Source organism: Budorcas taxicolor, chromosome 5 (genome assembly GCF_023091745.1).
Source record: "Budorcas taxicolor isolate Tak-1 chromosome 5, Takin1.1, whole genome shotgun sequence".
Classification (NCBI taxonomy): Eukaryota; Metazoa; Chordata; class Mammalia; order Artiodactyla; family Bovidae; genus Budorcas; species Budorcas taxicolor.
The window spans coordinates 141,128,206-141,151,361 of record NC_068914.1 but is presented as its reverse complement, the minus strand read 5'-3'; the positions used below and the strand labels follow the sequence as shown (position 1 = coordinate 141,151,361).

The 23,156-nt window shown below is 41.1% G+C and overlaps 1 protein-coding gene across 1 annotated transcript in view; it reads right to left on the bottom strand.

Annotated features, from left to right (window-relative positions):
- The window catches only part of LRP6 (LDL receptor related protein 6), a 168,707-nt gene extending 152,066 nt beyond the window's left edge, over positions 1–16,641 (bottom strand). Inside the window, exon 1 of the mRNA XM_052640462.1 lies at positions 16,531–16,641. Coding sequence (XP_052496422.1) covers positions 16,531–16,585 — 55 coding nt within the window. The 5' untranslated portion in view covers positions 16,586–16,641. The remainder of the gene's footprint in view (positions 1–16,530) is intronic.
- Positions 16,642–23,156: the final 6,515 nt, after the last annotated feature.

The window sequence follows — 23,156 nt, the reverse complement described above, 5'->3', positions numbered from 1 at the left end:
CCCCATTTAAGAAATTAATCTTTGAAAAATTAAAGTGTTCAAAAGGAGTAAATAAAAAAGTGATGTTTAAGCCAATTTATGGGCTGTGTTGGCCAGACACACTTATGAGGGCCACTATTTTCATCAGTAAGCACAACATGAATTTTCCTTCTAAGTCTAAATCCAACTTTCTTAGTTAAAACCAAATGGGTAGATAGCTTTTTCAGAAAGTGATAGCCCTTTCTGCTTGTTTGTGTACCTACAGCTGCTATTGGCAAATTAGTAAATTTCCATCACAGATTCCCTTTTGGCTCACTTCAGCCCTTAATACATCACACTATCAGTCCGCATTGTGTTAACGGCACTATTTAAAACTGAGTCCCTCATACTATGCGTCCATTACAAAAACCAGGAAAAAGGTCATATTAGTCAAGGATGTAATGCTAAGTGCTGCATAAGGCTAAGAAACAGCCCCAAAACATTTACAATTTAAAATGCAAGGGTGGTAATAATCTGATATTTATTGGGCACCTTTCTTTATGGTACTTTCCTTGGAAAACTACAAAATCTGCATACGACATTAAGTGGCAGCTAAATGTCTTTTATGACTTTCAAGTCAAACATTATAATTTCTACTAAACATCTGGTCTACAAAATCCAAAGAACCTTTCTGGTCATTTAAGTCCTCACAAGTCTTAAGAGTAACAACAAAAAAAAAAGCACGGGGCGGGGCGGGGGGAGGAGTGGACAAGTCAATTTAAGTTAGCAATATTGATTACAACCAAGGATTTCTAAAGGACTATGCATAAATCTATACACACTATTAAAAAGAAATCCCAGAGTTCATCCTGTCCAAACATCCTTCTGATACTTGAATACTTTCTACAATATTGTCATCAATATCTATTTAGCAATATATTAAATGGGATATCTAAAAGGTGTAATTTGATTTCCAATACTGTTTTAATCTACTAAAGAAATACGCTGGATCCCCACACACTTTCTGAGTTGGTAGCATATATGCCATGCATTCAATATTTTCATCCCAAGGCACTTACCTTCAGACTTCCTAATACCCAGACTTCCTAACTCAAATAATCACCACATCTCTTTAGTGAACCCTCACAAGAGCTCAGAAATCCTTATTTTCCTTTATTAACTTCCTACCAATCTTTCTCTGCTGCTGCTGTTGAGTCGCTTCAGTCGTGTCCGACTCTGTGCGACCCCATAGACGGCAGCCCACCAGGCTCCCCCGTCCCTGGGATTTTCCAGTCAAGAGTACTGGAGTGGGGTGCCATCGCCTTCTCCAAATCTTTCTCTAGTGCCATTCTAACCTTTTTCTGCTTTCCTGAAGACAAATTCCATGCTCTGAATCCTTCATCCCACATCATCTCACAAAGTAATCTCAACGAAGCAGGAAGTGAGGTAAACATTATACATCCCCAACATCTTAAACCTCTCAAAAATCTCTTTATATCCCATCCATCAGCCTCTATGTTGTCCTCAGTCTCAAATGACAAGTTTCCCTTCCTCCTTTCTCAGTCTATACCTATATTTGGAACTAAAAGGCAAGTTAAGCATGACCAGAATAATTAACACTATATTATATGCAGAACATTCTACATAGGTGGGGATATGGTCAACATTTTTTTTCCAACTGGAAATAGACCTTTTAGGAAGCTCAATGATCTCATCCTCTCATATACTCTCTCGTTTGAATGGTATATATATATTGGTCATTCTGTGAAATCTTATTTCTTTTGTATATAAGTTACATCATTTATATTCAATAAAATGCACAGATACATATTTAAAGTGTACAGTTTAATAAACTTTAATAAATGTATGCAACTGTGACAACCACTCCAATCAAGACAGAATATTTCTATTACTCCCAAAGTTCTCTGTTCCTTTGCCATATATCCCGGTTACTCCTGGCCCTGCCAACCACTGATCTGCTTTCTGTTGCTACTGATCAGCTTTGCCTGTTATCTAGATTTTTGTGGAATCTCGTAGCGTATACTCTTTTGTTGGCATATTTTTGAGATTCATCCATTTTGTTGTATGTATCAACATTACTGTTGAGCAGAATTCCATTGTATGTATATACTAAAATTTGTTTATCCATTTTCCAGTGTGTAGACATTCAGACTGTTTACAGTTTTTAGCTATTATTAGTGAAGCTGCTATAACAATTCATGTACAAATTTTTGTGGAGTCATACACTTTCATTTCTCTTCAATAAACAAGTAGGAATGGGACTGCTGGGTCACATAAGAAGTTTGTATGCTGATCAACATTTTTGAATGCTGCAAAAAAGTCAAGAATTAAGGACAGATAAGGCAAGTTGGATCTGGTTACGAAAACTTGGAGAAAGCAGTTTAGCTGAGTGATAGATGGGAAGTTGGACTAAACAAGTCAATAGCTAACAGATGGTTAAATGAAGTATACATCAATATTGTAAGATTTTGTGGTTAATTATTCTCTTGGTGATAGAAAGGTTAGCTTTATTAAAAACAAAATGTTTTGATAGCAGGGACCTGGCAGGAGCCACTGCAGATATAAGAAGCAGGATGATGAGATGGCCAACCAGAAGCTGCATGGGCAGACCTGACACTCGGGCTGGAGATGACTTGAAAATCACTGGACTCGAGCTGCTTGTGATGAGGTAAACTCAGCTAACCTTCTCTTCTATACTTCTGTACTTCAAGAACAAGAGTATGGACAAGAAAATTTTACAAGTTGGCCATCTCTCCCTGCCATAAAATTAAATTCATCACCTTTCTCCCAAAGGAAACCCTCAAGTCAATGATATCACAATTTTCCTAATTTCTCTGCTGTGTCATGGAGCCATGCTTGACACCTTCCTTTCCCCCTTCTCTCCGGCCCCCGCCTGCCAATTACAATCTTCTTGATTCTTCTTTAGCAGGTCCTTATCTCTGCCTCTTGTTTTGCACTTTTTAGACCACTACCCTACTCTAGCCCTTCATTACCCCATGCTAAACTACCTCAATAGTAAAAGATCTCAACACTCTCTTCCTTCCCTTTTCTACTTCTTGTGTGTGTGTTAGTTGCTCAGTCGTGTCTGACTCTCTGTGACCCCATGGACTGGGTCCTGAGGGGTCCTGCCAGGATCCTCTGTCCATAGCATTCTCCCAGCAGGAACACTAGAATGGGTTGCCATTCCCTTCTCCAGGCAATATTCCCAACCCAGGGATTGAACCTGAGTCTCTTGCATTGAAGGCAGATTCTTTACCATCTGAGTCACCAGGAAGCCTACTTCTAATACTTGTTATTTTATCCAATTCAAAAAGGTTTCTGATTTCCTTTGCCTAAAATTAAAAAGCCTCAATACCTCAGGGCTCCACTAGGTGACTTTTACCTATAACTCTACCTTACCCTCGGAGAAAACGATGGCACCCCACTCCAGTACTCCTGCCTGGAAAACCCCATGGACGGAGGAGCCTGGTAGGCTACAGTCCACAGGGTCGCAAAGAGTCGGACACGACTGAGCAACTTCACTTTCACTTTTCACGCATTGGAAAAGGAAATGGCAACCCACTCCAGTGTTTTTGCCTGGAGAATTCCAGGGACGGCAGCGCCTGGTGGGCTGCCGTCTACGGATGGGGTGGCACAGAGTCGGACACGACTGAAGCGACTTAGCAGCAGCAGCAGCAGCCCAACTGACACTGACTTGGTCTGACCAGTTTAGTCAAGCTTCTCTGTTCCCCACAGACCCCTAAACTTTGGCTAGCTCTAAGCTTAAGCAAGCCCATCCAGAACACCCTCTCTTAAGAACTCATTTGAAGTACCAGCTGACCACACACACACACACACACACACACACACACACACACCCCACCCCACCCCACCCCCCTGTTAAAACTGCCCGGGTCATGTCACCTGCTAACCTCTAACCACTTGTCCCACTTTCCCACAAAGATCCTGCTGGTACTATTCACTGAAAGCCCTTTTTGTGTTTGATTCTGAGATACCTGCATACCTTGTGGTCAGGGCAATCTCCTTATTGCAAAAGCCTTTTCAAATAGAATCTCTCCTTGCCAAGTAGGAATTTATTTTTATTTGACATCTGTATAGTGACATGACATGGATGAGGATTGGACCTCACCCCCGCCACCCCCACCTCAATAATCATATTTTGAGAGTCATTTCAACTCCTCTCCTGCTAAGAGACTCAGGTATCTTTCCCTGAGTTTAAATCCTGAAACAGTGCTGCTGCTGCTGCTAAGTCACTTCAGTCATGTTCGACTCTGTGCGAACCAATGCTATAGCCATCTTACCTGCTACAACATGGTGAGAAGTTACTTTGATATTTTCCAGCAAAGAATTTTTTTGACTCTCTGACCCCAACACACCTCAACCAACTCGAGTGGGAATATTCCCAGCTCTTCTGTGAGGCCTCTTTCCCAACTCCTACAGTGGAGATGACAGAAGGGAATTTCCTTGGCTCCTCACATAGGAATACTCTTTCCCAGCTCTTTCAAAGTCTCATGTCTGGTTTAACTATCTAATCCCATAGATAATTCTCACTACATTGAACGCCCTTCCATCTTACCCAACATGCTTCACCATTACAGCACTAATTCAGTCCTGTATCTTCAAAAAATGGCAGACTTTTACTACAACAATTTAGAACTTCCATATCCTCCTTGAGAAACAGGCTGGATCTCCCTAAGACCTCCCCTTTTCCATCATCCTCTCCTTTCCTCCTTTTTACCACCCTCAAGCTTCCCTTCAGATCCCCCTGAATCCTTAACTGTCCTCCTTTAATACCCCAATCTCCTCCACCCCCCTTATCCACTCTTCTCACACCAACCCCTCAGCTCCCTGTAGTCACTATCACTTTACGGCTCCCTTTAACTCACGAGGGACTCTTGGACCTGGAGTCAAAAATACAAATTGGAAACAGGCTAGATCTTTTATCTACTCAAATTGAGCTTCTGAGACACCCAGACAGCCTGTGGTCTCTCCTCCATCCCTCACTCAAATGCAGTCCACAGTCTCCGTGAGATTACATGTCAGGGCAAAGAAAATCCAAAAGGTCTCCTCCACAAATCATGGTGGGAAGACGTTAGCCTTCACAGTGACTGAGTAGGTAATCTCAACCTGCCCTATCTGCCAGAAACACAATTAAAAATAAAGGAAGGAAGAGAATGAGCTCTTCTATACAAACCATCAGTGAGCTGAAACTTTAAACTGAAGCTGTAGTAAGCTCTCTGTTTAAGTGTTCCTATGTGTACATGTGTATGCATGTTATATGTATATGTACATACATATGCATACATGTATCTATGTGTGTGTATATATATATCTATATATAGAATATATTAAAAAATTACTTCCCTACCTTCAGTTGGTATTGCCAAGTTTAATTTTACATTATAAAATCCCTTAAAGGAGTTCTATTCTGAGTAGAACTGATGGTGGTGGCGGCAGCGGCAAAATTCTGTGAAAAGACTAAAAACTACTGAATTATACACTTGAATTGCATGGTGTCACTAAAGCTTTTAAAATGAAAACAACAAAAAGTGCTCATAGAAGATATTTCCAGAAATTAAGGAAATTAAAATTCTTAAACTTTCACAACTTTAATTATAGAAACTAACCCAAATGTTTTAAAAATCCAAGTTAAAAAACATTTAGGCAAATCTTTGGTATGTGAGACTAGTTTGATATCATAGGTTTAATAAAAACAGCTATGTCTTCTGAGTTACAGGTATTAGGTATAATACAAGAGTACATTTTTATTCTACTTGAAAACTCTCTTCCTAAACTTTTACAAGTTTATTGATAGAATAAACTAGCATTATATCTATATCTGTATTTAGACAAGTTGAGTCATTATTCTGACAAAGTGTATTTTGAAAGTAATTATATCTTGTAATAGCCCAACTTGAAGATCGTTTCCAAAATCTTTCAGCATAAGTCTAAGGCTTTAAGTTACTAAGTTAGTTCGTGAATATTCATTAAATACCTAGGTCATTTCTATGTAAGACAGAACACTGAGGCATAAGCATTTCAAGTTTATATAGGTTTCTGATTCTTAGTTTCATGGCACCAAGAACCTATGTATATTTGAGTCTTTAATAAATACATTCACTTCTGCCACACTGAGAAGTTGTACTATTTGGAAGAATATGACTATAAGAAGTTGTTAAGTTGTAAGATATATATTCATAAGCTCCACCAGTCTACTACAAAATGCTGGTGTATGACAATTCACAATTCTTTACCTCACAGTTTTCTCTGTAAAATAGAAGTTACTGTAATTATAAATTACAATCTTGTATGTAAAGGAGACATTTTAAAGCAGAAATGATAACAGAAAGGAACAACTCTGTATGCAACAACAAGTTATGCAAGATGTTGCTTTTAAGGAAAAAGAAAACAGTACTAAAGTAAAATGACTAAAAGTGTTTCAGAATGAGAAAAAGGAACATGTATAGAACAAAACCTGAATAGAACAGAATGTTTTAACAAATTCATGAAAAAAATAATTTTGTCATCAAAGCCACTAAGACTTGACAGGTTTATTTGTAAGATTTTCAGAAAATGCTTCACTATCAAATATACTTATATAAAACTAAAATCTGATTTTCTACTAAAATGACAAAAATTTTTTGGGTTACTGATCTGCTCTCAAAGAGGTTATAAAAGGTTTTTCTTTGCCTTCTGAGTAACCAATCTCCCAGGAAGCCAAAAATTCGGTGTCTTTTCAGAATTTCCTGTACTTGGTCTTAATTTTATCACATCTTACTATTTTTAAAAAGTCTTCTCACTTTTGAAAGAGCTAAGGTTGCTTCCTATGTTCACTTTCAAAAAAAATTTGTTTTTGACACTGATCCATGATCCTATTTAATAGAATGTTCAAATTTCCTGACAGTTTTTGACATTCTGTCTTTTCAAAATAAAATACTAAATGATGTGTTTTGCACCTGTAACTCTTTAGAATTTCCTAAAGGGCCTCTGGAAGTTCACAAAGGATTAATCCTTTCACCTTGTAAAAAGAGAGGCATTAAAAATAATTGGTTTATTTGATCAATGTTATGCTTCCAATGTTATGGGAAGCACAGTCAAGTCAGAAGAGATGCTTACCCTCCCTAAATTAAATCTGAATGGGTAAAATGTCAATATGATTAAAAGTTGAATGAGGTTCCTGGAAATTTATCATTAGTCTCAGTGTCCACAACATGTTTCTATTGATCAACAGACTGAGCAGTGCTTTCTCCAATATTACACAATAGTACAGTGTCAATTACAATTTTCATTACTCTTTTATGATTTTTTTTAGTATTATCTTGGTCATAACTTCATTTCTTTAATTTGAATACAGTATATTCTTGGTAGACCACTGAGGGTTCTCCATCAGGGACTCACACAACTTATTTATGGAATTTTATTAGACAGACGTTCACGACTTACTCCAGACTTAACTAAAAAAGATTTACTTGATAACCTTGATATTATTCTTCATATGCTCTAACTATATGCTTCAAGATACACTATGTCTCAGGATTACTACATACCTTTAAGTCTTCTTCTCTGCAAAGATTGTATTCATTTATACTCATGAATCAATGTAATATCTACTTCTTAAAAATAAGATTAATCATTATGTTTACAGGTATTTCGCCTAAAACTTCTCTGAACTTATTTCGGTGTGCATACCATAAAAACAACCAAACTTACTTATCAACTGCATTATTTTCTATAACAAACTCTCATCGCATCTTTCAGTTTTGAAATTACCCATAATAAACTATCACCATCACTTTAAGTCTTGTCATTAGAGTGCTGAGTGTTGTTTTACTTTGATGTTTCTCTGAAAGCACCTGCAAACCAGCTACAGGCCAAGCATTTGTCTTCAACAAGTACTGCTGAAAGAGGACTGTACTCTTGGACACAAGCTTCTGATGGCATCACTGAAATAACTTTGAGACTATACTGAGTCAGGATTATGAATCCATGAGACTGCTAACCCAAGATCTAGCAGAATAAGAATTAATCACTCAGGACTGAATAAACTGACAAACAGTGACTGTGAGTTTTAAAATACTGCTGATGCTTTAATGTCCTATTCTCTAGATATAAGGAATGTTTCTCTTTTCTCTTAAGCTACCTGTAATTCAATGACAATGTAAGTAACCTACAATGCAAGTTTACTTCTGTAAACGAAAATAAGACATTTATCTTTATCTCCCTGATTCCATCATTCAAAAACAACACTCAGGTATTAACTGAGTTTTCTTATTTTCATAGCAATATAGTTATTTGCATAAGTTCAATAAGAGTCTGAAACATTATTATGCAACCAAGGCTTTGACTGGATGTCATATCTGAAAGTCATGTTCCTTTAATCTAATACCACCAGACACTTTCAAGGAGCTGTGGTTGATTTTATGGAGCAATGCTTACAGTCCTCTTGGGAAAACCAGACTGGTACTTGGCTTACATAGTTCTCAGACTTAAAGGTAAAGTAAGCAAAGTTAATTTCAGGCAGGAACCCCAGGATATTCTGGAGACTTGAAGAATTTACCCAAATCTCTAAGTACTGCAAGTGAAATCCAATGGTGAGTACCTGACTTGGCTTTCTTGGCCTCAGGGGGCTTTTAAAGTTCATTCCAAGATTCCTTTTTAAAAAATCCCACTAAAGCAAACTTAAAATGCCTACACCTACATAAATAATCAGACCAAACTTACAATGACTTTAGCCTACCTTATTGTGGACTGAATGTTTGTGCCCCTCAAAATTCACATGCTGAAACCTTACACTCCCCCTCAAGTGAATGTTATCAGGAGGTAGGGCCTTGGGGAGGTCATAAGGGCGAAATCCTCATAAATGGGACCAGTACCCTTATAAGAGTCCAGGGAGAGCTCTCTTCTCTCTGCCCTGAGAGGATACAAAATGAAGCCTTAGCTGTTGCAACCTGAAGAGAGTCCTCACCAGAATCTGACCATACTGAGACCCTGCTGTTGGGCTATCAGCCTCCAGACTGTGATAAATGAAGTTCTGTTGTTTGTAAGTCAACCAGTCTATAGTCTGTTAGAGCAGCCTGAGTGGACTAAAACATATTCCTAAGACTGACAAATTTTGTTTTAAGCAACAGTAGGACTGACCAAGTGCTCAAAACTGCCCTTGCTTAGCCACTGACTTGGCTCGACCAAAAAGTCTAACTTTAGTCAGAATTTTCTCTTTCCTACAAGCCCCTAAAGTTTGGTTAGCCCTAAATTTAAGCAAGCTGATGTTAGGTCCCCAACAGCTCTTTCCAGGCCATCAACTGACTCTGCAGGAAATTAGAAACTCCAGTTTCACTTTCCTCATCTTGAATCTGCTCACCATCACCCACTCAGCTCACACTCCTACAAAGTTCCTGCTAGACTGCTCACCCTTCATACAAATCTTTTAGTGTTTTATTTTGAAATGCCTGCAGATGGTGCAGTCAGAGCATTCTCCCTATTGCAATTATCTTTCTGAATAAAGTCTTTCCTTACTCAAATCTGGATTGGCTTTTACTTATCAGTAATACAACAAACCACCTACATGCAAACTCCAAAATTTAGTTCAGTTCAGTCGTGTCTGACTCTGCGATCCCATAGACCGCAGCCCGTCCAGCCTCCCTGTCCATCACCAACTACCGGAGTTTACTCAAACTCATGCCCGTTGAGTCGGTGATGCCATCCAACCATCTCAATCCCTATCGTCCCCTTCTCCCGCCTTCAATCTTTCCCAGCATCAGGGTCTTTTCCAGTGAGTCACTTCTTAGCATCAGGTGGCCAAAGTATTGGGAGTTTCAGCTTCAGCATCAGTCCTTCCAATCAATATTCAGGACTGATTTCCTTTAGGACTGGTTGGATCTCCTTGCAGTCCAAGGGACTCTCAAGAGTCTTCTCCAACACCACAGTTCAAAAGCATCAATTCTTCAGCACTCAACTCTCTTTATAGTCCAACTTTCACATCCATACATGACTACTGGAAAAACCATAGCTTTAACTAGACTGACCTTTGTTGGCAAAGTAATGTCTCTGCTTTTGAATATACTATCTAGGTTGGTCATAACTTTTCTTCCAAGGAGTAAGCGTCTTTTAATTTCATGGCTGCCGTCACCATCTGCAGTGATTTTGGAGCCCAAAAAATAAAGTCTGTCACTGTTTCCACTGTTTCCCCATCTATTTGTCATGAAGTGATGGGACCAGATGCCATGATCCTAAGTTTTCTGAATGCTGAGTTTTAAGCCAATTTTTTCACTCTCCTCTTTCACTTTCATCAAGAGGCTCTTTAGTTCTTCTTCGCTTTCTGCCATAAGGGTGGTGTCATCTGCATATATGAAGTTATTGATATTTCTCCCGGCAATCTTGATTCCAGCTTGTGCTTCTTCCACCCCAGGGTTTCTCATGATGTACTCTGCAGATAAGTTAAATCACTTTCAAAACCATAAGGTACAGGTGAATTCAGATGCACACAGAAGGCACTGTGTGTAAACTTACTGTCCAGAGTATAAGCAATCTGGCCTTAGGTCAGTCATTCATCTTTCTAGTGTCAATTAGCAACTTAAAAATTCACTATTTTTTGTGTTTTTTTTTGCCTAAAAGTATGATTTCACTCCATATCCCCAAGCTCCTGGCCCTTCCAAGCAAGGTATTACAGAAACAAAATTTAGCACTGAATTACTTAGTTTTCACTAAACTGAGCCCAGGCACATTTCAGAATTTTCCAATCTCTCATGTGAATGACCTAAACCTTTTGTGCGAAAAGTCACTACTGCCACAAATAACACTAACAGCTTGAGAAACAAAAGCAGGTACTAATAATAACAAATAACTGTTTTCCTTATACTTATGATGAATTATGTTTTAAATGAATAATCTCAAAGGCAAACATTCTATTCTTTAGGTTGCCTAGTCCAGGTATGTGACTGAATTTCCAAGTTATTCACAAGAAGCAGAATTCTATTCATTAAGGGGAGGCTCCTTTTACAGAAGAAATATAAAGACTCTCTCTCATATAAAGCATGAAACATACAAGGCAGGAGCTCAGTATAGTATTTACCCACCCTAAAGAGAGAAGTCCATCAATCGAATGATTTTAATTATTATAAACAAATAATACAATGACAAAAATTTCAATTAGAAATACTTTATTTTCTCCATAAATATGGGGAATTTTAAAATAAATATCATAATCAACTATTTATTCGTATTTATAATAATCAAATAAAAGGTTCAAGTTGTAATCCCTTAAAAGGTAAGATAAATTAAGTAGATAGAGGCCATGTTGTTTATTTAAATTAAAACAGAAAATATCGAAGTATTTCATGTAGTTCTAGTTGCAGAATAATCAAGTTCAAAACCTACTGGCCTAAAACAGTGCCCAAAACATGTTTTGTCTTTCCTGAGCATTAATATTTCTTTTAAATTAGCCATCTTAACAATAGAAACTCTTCACGCAAAATCTACTACTGACCATGCATTATGCTATCTATCCCTTTGCAAACAAAAATGAGTTCTCACAGAAATCTTGGAAGGTACTATCCCCATCTAATAGTAGGAACCAAAGCTAGGTAACCTGTCCAAGGGTGCCAAAGTGGTAGAAGACTTGAACTTGGTTTGTCAATAAAGCCTATAGCTTTCTGCTACAGTGCCCCTCCGTACAGTCTTCTCAGAATATGTTTGCAATAAAATTTCCATGATAAAAATCAATTTTCTCATAGTACTTACCCATGGCCTAAACATAATTATAACCTGTTTACTTATTTTTCCATTATGTTCAGTTTATAAATTCACATAGAATACTTTCCACTTATATACTCCTTCAAAGAACCTTCCTTGATACTCAAAAAAAGACTAACCTTTCTGATAGTCAAAGCATATACAACTAACTATACAGAAAAGCATTTCAGTTCAGCAAATGGAAAAATTTCAGTTAAAGAAAAGAAAAATTCTCTGAAAAACTGAACCATGGGAAATTACTGTTAGGCCTGATGAAAACAATGAGCTGAAACCCAAAAGTTTCATAACCAAATTATTTCCTAGCCAGATGAGCAAATCTAAAGCCAAGTAAGTAAGCAGGGATTAAAGTATCAAATTTAATTATATGAAACTGTCATCAAATATCAATTCACATGACTCACCCTAATGCTTAAAAGGCTACCTAGCTCAGGTTCTCTCTACACAGTGTTCTTGGGACACAGGTTCAGCAGAATGTTACAAAATTACAGAATTCACCCAAAAAAGTTCACTGTTGAGTTTGGGAAACAGTAGATTTTAACAAAGCTAAAACTGGTCTCTACCCTATAACTTCTCAGAGCCTTTAGTGTGTTACTATGAATTAAGAACCTGCAAAAGAAGATTCATTATCCTAATGAAGCTAATGAAGGTGTACAAAGATGAAATGACCTATCCAAGGTCACATAGCTAGCTACTGGCAAACTTCGAATGAGAATCAAATTCTGATTCCCACTCCAAAATTCATTCTATCTTCCTAAGATCTCATTATACTGGATATTAATTAATTTGCCAAGGAACACTCCTATAAAAATTTGAGATGGAGAACACTAGTGGCTTGTGCTGACAGTATTTACCACCACCACCACCCCCCACCCCCCGGCCAAAACAAATTAACAACAAAAAAAGATAAGTAGCACAGGATTCTTACAAAACAACAAAGCCTTCTCAAAATATGCTGGGACACAGTATTTATAAAATTTACACACCTATGGTATTCCAAAGCTTTTCAGTTCAGTCGCTCAGTCGTGTCCGACTCTTTGCGACCCCATGAATTGCAGCAAGCCAGGCTTCCCTGTCCGTCACCATCTCCTGGAGTTCACTCAAACTCATGTCCATGAAGTCGGTGATGCCATCCAGCCATCTCATCCTGGGTCGTCCCCTTTCCCTCCTGCCCCCAATCCCTTCCAGCATCCAAGTCTTTTCCAATGAGTCAGCTCTTCGAATGAGGTGGCCAAAGTACTGGAGCTTCAGCTTTAGCATCATTCCTTCCAAAGAACACCCAGGACCGATCTCCTTGCAGTCCAAGGGACTCTCAAGAGTCTTCTCCAACACCACAGTTCAAAAGTATCAATTCTCACGTGCTCAGCTTGTTCACAGTCCAACTCTCACATCCATACATGACTACTGGAAAAACCATAGCCTTGACTAGACAGACCTTTGTTGGCAAAGTAATGTCTCTGCTTCTGAATATGCTATCTAGGTTGGTCATAATTTTCCTTTTCTAGGAAATCAGAGCTATAATCTTTTCTAACCAGCAACTGGATGGAAGTTAAGGATGGCAACCTAGATGGTGAGGTCCATCAGAGCAGGGCCCATGTTGATTTTGCTCACCAATGTACCATCAGAATCTGATACACAGTAGGTATTCCACAGCTAATCGCTGAAAGAATGAACAATATATCCATGCTCTAATATTAATCAGCTGTAAGATTTTGATCAAGTTATCTCTCTGAATTTGAGTTTCCCCACTTGCAAATGAAGTGGTTAGACCAGAGGATCAAAATCTTTAAGAACTTGTGAATCTCATAGAAATTAAATCTCAATCCCCAGCATCTGAGGATATGTCTACCATCGAAAATTGTAACAAAAAATAACATTTGCAAATCACTTCATATTCAGTATTTCATTTAATATGACCAACAAATTTGCAAACTAGCTTGGTGATACTACCCACATTGTACATATAAATAAACTGGAGCCCAGAGAAACTGACTAGATCAGAATCATAAGGTTATTTGGTAGTAAAGCACGGACTTTAGGAGAAGGCAATGGCAACCCACTCCAGTACTCTTGCCTGGAAAATCCCATGGACAGAGGAGCCTGGCAGGCTGGAGTCCATGGGGTCGCCAAGAGCCGGACAGGACTAAACGACTTCACTTTCACTTTTCACTTTTATGCACTGGAGAAGGAAATGGCAACCCATTCCAGTGTTCTTGCCTGGAGAATCCCAGGGACAGGATTCCACGTCTGTGGGGTCGCACAGAGTTGGACACAACTGAAGTGACTTAACAGCGGCAGCATGGACTTTAAACTCAAGATTTGGGTGCTGAAGTCCCCCAGTCTCTCCATTACACCTTGTCCTCTGATGATAAGGATGAGGACACAGTCCAGATAATGATAGCATTATTTCCCGGCTTTCAACTATTGATTTAACTGGGCCAGAGGACCAAAGGTCTCCCAAACTCTCCCATCATCCCATCTTCCCAATGTTAAACCTCCAACTCTGCTGTGAAGAAAAGTGATCTTAATACAAGTGATCTTAATACAACAAAGTAATCACTTCTCCCTGGAGTCCAAGATTAACTAATAACACAATTTTAACAGAGGATGACATTATCAAGGAACGAGAAGAACTTAAATTATTAATAAAAATCTTTCACAGTAAAAATAGTTTTAGTTCAAATATATACCCATGGTTAAGTATGTTAAATTCAAAGGCCACCTTAAACCATGATTAGACTATATTTAAAATAAGAGCTTCACTTTCGGAAATTCTGTTGGTGGAAATGAGGCAATTTGCACTATTAACTTTTCTAGGTCTTCTTACATAATATCATACGTCACAATATTATTTCAAATGTAACTTCTCTTAACTCCAATAATGAATAAACTCAATTCTGGGCTCAATTCCGGTGTTAAACAAGTGGCATTTACAACATAACCTTCTCTTCCAAGAAATACAACTGGGCAACCAGAAGCATCTGGGTAATGGAATGCAATTTCACCAAGGCTTTAACCCAACAGGGGACTCTATTTGTTAATTCTATTAACCTTCTGTCTTAAAATATATCCATATTCTATGTCAAATAAAATTGTTTCTCACAACTATAGCAAAATCCCCTTCAATAGGAACTATATCATACGAAAATAAATATGTAATTACTAGACCTCTCAAGTACATACCACTACATCCAATTCTCTGCCAAGAAAATAAAATAAGCACTAGCTTTCTAAAGTTTACACGTGGAAATAGTTTAGAATATGCTTACAGTGAGTTGTAATTAAGTATAAGTAGATAAAACAGGCAGACCTAATAATCCTGCTGTTGAGGCTGCTGTTCAGTCACTTCAGTTGTGTCTCAGTTAAATCAACAGCTCTTTTGCGACCCCCAAGGACTGTAGCCTGCCAGACTCCTCGGTCCATGGGATTTCCCAGGCAAGAACATTGGAGTGGGTTGCCATTTCCTTCTCCAGGGGATCTCCCTGAATAATCCCGAAGTGTAACTAAAGAAAAAAATTCCTCCTCCAAAACAATGTCAATCACGCTCATCCAATAAACATATACTCAGAAATGGCATATCCAGCTCATTTATAACACAAGACTGTTACTATTGTGTTCTGGAAACTTCAGTAAGTGTGCACACTGAACATAAATTTAGCCTATTAAATTAACAGCTAAAAATCTCCTTAGACCCAAGAGGTCCCATACCTGAAAAGAACTGACCGTGAACACAAGTGAGAATTGTTAACTGAAACCAAAGCTTCAAGTCATTCCATCAATTGATACTTAAATTCCTCTGCTGGTAAATGCCCCATAGCATCAGAGTCATCACCACTTCACCACTGATGTGAGAAGAGCTGTTGAAATCTTGCAGGCCAGTCAAAAACCTCAGTGAACTGTCACAAAATAAAAGTCGCAGCATGTGTGACAGTTTCGCAGGCCAATCTAAAAAACAAAACCTGGGACCATCGAATTTACGCGATTCTCAGGGCAAATTACCTAGAATAGCCTATGTTATTTACCAACGTGCCTCGCAGTCTCCAGGGGAGCGCAGCAGATGATAACTTAGGTCCCAGGACAGGCTCCTCTCCACCAAGGATGACTTTCCTACTTGGTGCCAACTGTACACTTGCATGCTCCGAAAATAGGGGCAAGTCCTGAATGCCAGAGGTTGCAAGGGCAACGTTTCTATTTTATTACGGGCTGGAGCCCAGGCGATTCCCCAAGGCTGAAAACACTCGACCTATAACCTCGGAGTCCCTTTCCAACTATGCTCTCACCCACGATCATTACATCCTCCACGGAAACCAGTTATTAGTTGCTACAAGGCCTGGAAAAAATAGTAAGAGGGCTCTAAAAGTTCACGGGACCTACAGGGAAAAGGTGGGGGCTTGGAGGGAGAAATCCAAGCGCTGAAGCATCTTGGGCTCCAACGTTCCGAGAGCCAAGATCCATACAAAGCCCCTCGTCCCCGGTGACTGCAGGCAGGAGACCCACCGATCTCCAGTCACTCGGACAGGATGGGGCTCCGGGGGGAGGTCACCCCGCCAGGCATCCCGGACGAACGCTCTGTCCGGACGCGGTGAGGCAAGCGAGGCGGGGGCTGCAGCGTGGCCGGGCGGAGCGCGCAGCCCCTTCTCCCGGGCCCCTTGCTCCCTCCTTCCCCACGACCAGGCCTCTCCCGACTCCTTCCCCAGCTTCGCCTCTCCCCCCTCCCCTCCCCCCCGTAGACACAACAGAACGAGACCCCCTCCTTCCCTCCCGCAAACCCCACCAACTTTCCCGTCCCCCCACTTTCTCTCCCACCTCTCAGGAGCACGCAGAAACTGCAGGCCAGGAGGCTCCTCAGGACGGCCCCCATCTTCCCTGCTCGCGTTCGCTTCTCTCACCGGCGAGGGGCGGCCCGAAGAGGGGGAGGCGAGGAGCCGGGGCGGCCGCCGCAGCGGCAGGTCTGCACGCTCATGCTTCCCAGCTTTCCAGAGAGAAGAAAGAAAAGGGGGCCCGTCAAGGCTCCGCGCGCGCCGCCGCCGCCGCCGCCCTCTCTACCGCGCCGCTCCGCCCGGAGCTCGCGCGACGCCAGCGTCTGCTTCCATCCCGCCGCCTCCTCCCCCGGCGCCCCGCTTCCCCCGCGCAGCTCCTCATTCAGCCTCTTCCTCTCACGCAGCGGCGCAGGGATACGCCTCCCACTGTCACGGATCGCCGCCGAGGTCTCCCTGCGCGCGGGCGAGCCCTCCCCTCCCTCGGTGCCGCCTCCCGGGCAGGTTAGAAAAGGAGAGGAGACCGTGCGCACAGCCTCGGCAAGGAGACCCCGGGAGATCTGCGGAACCAGTAGAAGCGGGCCAGAGGGGACAGGCCGCCCAGTGGCGCATTCCGATGGGATTCTTTCCCGGGCCGGACCCTTCGGCCCTCCCCGCGGAGGGCGTGAAGCAACGTCTAACAACATCGGGAGCCGGCGTGGTCGGGACTACTTTCTGCGGCTCGGCCCGGCAGCCGCCTGCGCCGCTCTTTGTGCGGCCGCCGCCGACCGAGCCAGGTGAGGCTCCAGGTCCACGCCGGCCGCCACCTGGGCCGGGGCCAAGGTGGGCGGCAGGAGACGGCTGGCTGGGCCTGCAGAGCCGCAGGTCCACGCTCGGAGATTCACCTAGATCCCGATACGAGGCATGAGTTTAGTCCCAGGGTTGGAAATCTGTTTAAGCATTTTTTTTTTTTTTAGGAAAATGAAAACTAATATTGCTTCCATCGGCTTTCAACATGGATATGGTGAAGGGTATTCAAACGCCAACAGAAAACTGAATTTTTTTTTTAATTTTCTCCCGGTTTCCCAGAACTACAGACTGCCCCCCCCCCCGCCCCAAAATTAAGTCCGACAAGGACTAAAGGATTTCTAACCCGGCAGATAAAATTCCAAGATAAATGCGTCAGCACTTAACAGAGCAAAGGGACGGTGGGCAGAACGGTGCTAGGATTTTGCAAACTGCGTTTAGTGATGAATGTCTCGCATGTTGTGACGATCCGTTCTCAGATTGAGGAGGAAAAGATTCCTCGGAATCTCAGACTCTCGATTTTGCACAGCCTCTGGCCGGCTGCTCGCCGCAGCAGCCGCCTTTCACTGGGCGTTCAGGAGTAACGGCCCAGAAGCCCTTGGAATCACGTGGCAGCTTGGGGGTGGGGGGTGCGGGTGAAGCTGGGATGGCACCACTGAGAGTTAACCTAAAGGAGCCATCAGCAGCAATCCACCCACCTGTCACTCACCCTTACTGTGGGCAGGTGGTGCGGAGCTGGAGCTACTCAATATCGTAGTAACACTGAAGTTCACCAAGTGCTGCTCACAGTCAGATTTGACACTCATAACTACCCTGGGGTAAGACAGGTTGTGTCACTTGGCATCCTCATTGCATCAGAAGAGGAAAATGGGAAACTAGGGGATTCAATGACTTTCCCAAGGTCACTCACGTAGACCATAGCAAGTCCTAACCTAACCCAGGTCTTCCAACCACAGATGCTCTGCTATTTCCAGGAAATGGACACCGAGCCAAGGTGATGCGTGTCTGTAAGCAGATTGTTTAGCGAATCAGTCGTGTCCGACTCTCATGGGACCGCGGAGACTGTAGGCCGCCAGGCTCCTCCATCCATGGGATTTTCCAGGCAAGAGTACTGGAGTGGGATGCCATTGCCTTCTCTATCCAGGCAGGCTCAGTTCAGTTCAGTCGCTCAGTCGTGTCCGACTCTTTGCGACCCCATGAATCACAGCACGCCAGGCCTCCCTGTCCATCACCATCTCTGGGAGCTCACTCAGACTCACGTCCATCGAGTCTGTGATGCCATCCAGCCATCTCATCCTGGGTCGTCCCCTTCTCCTCCTGCCCCCAATCCCTCCCAGCATCAGAGTCTTTTCCAATGAGTCAACTCTTCGCATGTGGTGGCCAAAGTACTGGAGCTTCAGCTTCAGCATCATTGCTTCCAAAGAAATCCCAGGGTTGATCTCCTTCAGAATGGACTGGTTGGATCTCCTTGTAGTCCAAGGGACTCTCTAGAGTCTTCTCCAACACCACAGTTCAAAAGCATCAATTCTTCTGCGCTCAGCCTTCTTCACAGTCCAACTCTCACATCCATACATGACCACAGGAAAAACCATAGCCTTGACTAGACAGACCTTAGTCGGCAAAGTAATGTCTCTGCTTTTGAATATACTGTCTAGGTTGGTCATAACTTTTCTTCCAAGGAGTAAGCATCTTTTAATTTCATGGCTGCACTCACCATCTGCAGTGATTTTGGAGCCCAAAAAAATAGAGTCTGACACTGTTTCCACTGTTTCCCCATCTATTTCCCATGAAGTGATGGGACCGGATGCCATGATCTTCGTTTTCTGAATGTTGAGCTTTAAGCCAATTTTTTCGCTCTCCTCTTTCACTTTCATCAAGAGGCTTTTTAGCTCCTCTTCACTTTCTGCCATAAGGGTGGTGTCATCTGCATATCTAAAGTTATTGATATTTCTCCCGGCAGTCTTGATTCCAGCTTGTGTTTCTTCCAGTCCAGCGTTTCTCTTGATGTACTCTGCACATAAGTTAAATAAGCAGGGTGACAATATACAGCCTTGACGTACTCCTTTTCCTATTTGGAATCAGTCTGTTGTTCCATGTCCAGTTCCAACTGTTGCTTCCTGACCTGCATACAGATTTCTCAAGAGGCAGGTTAGGTGGTCTGGTATTCCTAGAAAGAGCCAAATCTTTCTCCTAAATGCACCTGTGAAAGTCTAGCCACCACTGATCTAAATTACCTTCTTCCATTAACCGTGTCAGGATTCTGCAAGTTTTGTATTCCGTCATCCTCAAAACAAATCACTAATAACCGGATTTCCACAATAACCTAGAAAACATTACCTCGAAGCTATGAGGCTGTGGAGACACCCTGATGTAGTCAGGAAGGTATGAGCTTTGGAATAAGACCAGAAGGATCCAACCCTTTCAGTCACTAGATGTGTAACTCTGGGCATACGATTTAAGCGCACTGCACCTCAGTTTTCTTATCTGTAACATGGAGATTTTAGTTTTCAGGCTTGTGGTAGGAATTAAATTTAAAAATATATAGAAACTGGTCATTATGTAATAGGTGCTCAATAAATGACCATTTCCTTTCCCAACCCCCACAAGGCAAATGGGATCCTGGTAACTGGAAATCCTTTAGACACCATGGAAGCAAAGGGGGAAAAAAATTCAGGCTCAAAATGTTTAGTCCAGGATTATTTCTAGTTGGAGGTCAATAACTGCAAAGCCAATGAAAATTAACCTTCAGGACTCCCTTCCCACTTTCACAGGCCCCTGTGAAACACAATGTGTTCACATGGTCCTATTTGCAAAAGTAAGATAATTTTGTGTTCTTTTTCTGAAAACATCACTCAAAATTGTATAAATTTCAGGTTCACAAAACCTGGATCTATTCCTATTTATAATAGAAAACTGGGTATAACCTAAGTCTCATTTAGACTATCAACCTTAGTAGGGAGTTGAGATATTTGTAGTCCTGGAAAATAATAATTTGGAGGCTATAAAACTGTTAGAAAAATGTTTACAGTTCGCTAAGCTTGAAAACTTATAAAAATGCTTTTTTAAAAAAAATTTATTTATTTGGCTGCACCGGGTCTTAGTACAGATTGTAGGATCTTGAGTATGGCATGCGAAGTCCTAGTTGTGGCATGTGGGATTTAGTTCCTGACCAGGGATTGAACTGGGGTCCCTTGCATTGAGATCACAGAATCTCAGCCACTGGACCACCAGGGAAATCCCAAAGTGCATGTAAATTTTAATTGCTGCTGCTGCTAAGTTGCTTCAGTCGTGTCCGACTCTGTGAGACCCCATAGATGGCAGCCCACCAGGCTCTGCAGTCCCTGGGATTTCTCCAGGCAAGAACGCTGGAGTGGGTTGCCATTTCCTTCTCCAATAGACTTTAATTACAGCTATATAAAATATAAATATATACATACATGTTTAAACATAAACATATATATTAATATCACATGCTTGAGAAAAGATGAAAACTAAATGCACTAAAACAGTGATTAGGATAGTGTAATAATAGGAAATTTACTTTAGTTTTCTGTTCTTAAATTTGCTTTAATGTATTATTTATTTTTTGCAATTTCTTTAAAGCTACTTAGGTGAAAATCAATAGCTTAAGTTCAGTCAGGTTGCTGTTCTTCTTAATAATTTGTTTCACATGCATTCAAGTGCCTATTAAAAATATTCAAGGCCAGTCTCAGTAAAGTGCTGAGCATGCAAAGATGAGATTAATCATATAGTCCCTACTGTCTAGAAGCTCACAACCTAGTTTAAAAAATCCAATTAATGAAACAAAAATAAATAGTTAAAATTTATTTATAGTGCATGTTTGTACCATATCAACAAGGAACTCAAGTACACAGCACATATGGCTAACTGAACAATTTAAAGAAAGGAAAATAACCCTGCAGTTGAGTCTTGAAATTTAAGTCAGAGTTTGTCAAGCCATCATGACTGACAAGGAATTCCAAGCAGAAGGAGAGCAGGTGCAAAGGCACTGAATTATTAGAGAGAGAGCTTGGCATGTTGGGAATTTGAAAGTAGATCCATATATCTGAAGCCTAGGGCGCTTTCAGAGAATATCAGGAAATGAGGCAAAACCGTTAAGTAGGTATTGGATAATAAAGAGCTTTTAAAGTCATGCTAAGAAGTTTAGATTTTCACCTCTTGACAGTATGGATATTGAAGGATTTTTCTCATGGTGAGAATTGATTTGAATGTTAAATAATTCCTCTGGCAGCAGTGTGGGTAACAGAAGGGAGGCAAGGCAAAAAAAAAAAAGTAGGAAGACCAGTGATGAAGTTATTTTTAGTCTATGAAGAGATGGTCAGGACAGCAGCACTCGAGTTTGAAAAGAGGTGGTGGATTTCAGGAATATGAGATCAAAACTGTAGGACTTGGTGACCTATCAGATGTGAATTGGGAGAGACAGAAGTAGACTAGGATGAATTTCCAGGTTTCTAAATTATGCATCCCAGTGAATGGCAGTCTAATTTACTAAGAAAAGAAATGCATAAGGAGCATTTCAAGAGGGACTGATGGTAAGTTCAACAATGGGCCTTTTATACTGGCAATGTTTGTAAAACACCGAGCTGCAGCTATCCAGGAGAATGTGTTGTTCTGTTTTTCTTAAATTTTTATTGGAGTGTAGTTGGTTTACATATAATGTGATGTTAGTTTCAGGTATATAGCAAAGTCAATCAGTTACACATATATGTACTCCTTTTTTAGATTCTTTTCCCATATAGGCGATTACAGAATATTGAGTAGAGTTCGCTGTGCCATACAGTAGGTTCTTATTAGTTATTTATTTCATATAGTAGTATGTATATGTCCATCCCAGTCTCCCAGTTTATCCCCCCACATACCTCCTGATAAACATAAGTTGGTTTCTACATCTATAGTTCTGTTTCTGTCTTTTTTTTTTAAATAGATTCCACGTATAAGCCATCAGTTCAGTCGCTCAGCCATGCAATATCATATGATATTTGTCTTTGTCTGATTTAACTCACTCAGTATGACAATCCCTACGTCCATCCATGTTGCTGCAAATGGCATTGTTTCATTCGTTTTTTTAGGGCTTCCTAATGGTAAAGATAGTAAAGAATTTTCCTGCATTGCAGGAGACCTGAGTTCAATTCTTGCCTGGAGAATTCCTGAATTCCATGGAGCCTGGTGGGCTATAGTCCATGGGGTTGCAAAGTCAGCTGAGTGATATTCCACTGTATGTATGCCCCACATCTTTATCCACTGCCCTGTTGAACATATAGGTTGTTCCCATGTCTTGGCAATTGTAAGTAGTGCTGCAGTGGACATTGGGGTGCCTGTATCTTTTCAAATTATGCTTTTCTCTGGATATATGTCCAGGAGTGGGATTGCTGGATCATTTTGTAGCTCTATTTTTAGTTCTTTGAGGAATCTCCATACTGTTCTCCATAGTGGCTGCACTAATTTACATTCCTACCGACAGTACAGGAGGGTTCCTTTTTTTGCCACACCCTCCAGCAGAGCGTTTTGATATAGAAGTTTAGACTTGGGAGAGGAATGGAGAACACAGCTTTCAATGGTGATTGTGGAGCGTGTACACCATACAATCCAGGGGACTTACTATAGAATGTTAACTAGTAATCAAGAAGTTATTGCCACAATTTTCTGGATAATGATTGTATGACATCTTCAGGAAGGGAAATTCTTTTCCAGTTCAGGTGAAGTCACCTTGGGGTCAATTCATTGGCAGGCTGAGGGCAGAGATGATATAGTTGAAACCATAAACTTCCCTAAGGAGAGAATAGAACATTTAGTGTGACTAGACTCCAGTGTTCTTGCCTGGAGAATCCCAGGGACGGTGGAGCTTGGTGGGCTGCTGTCTATGGGGTT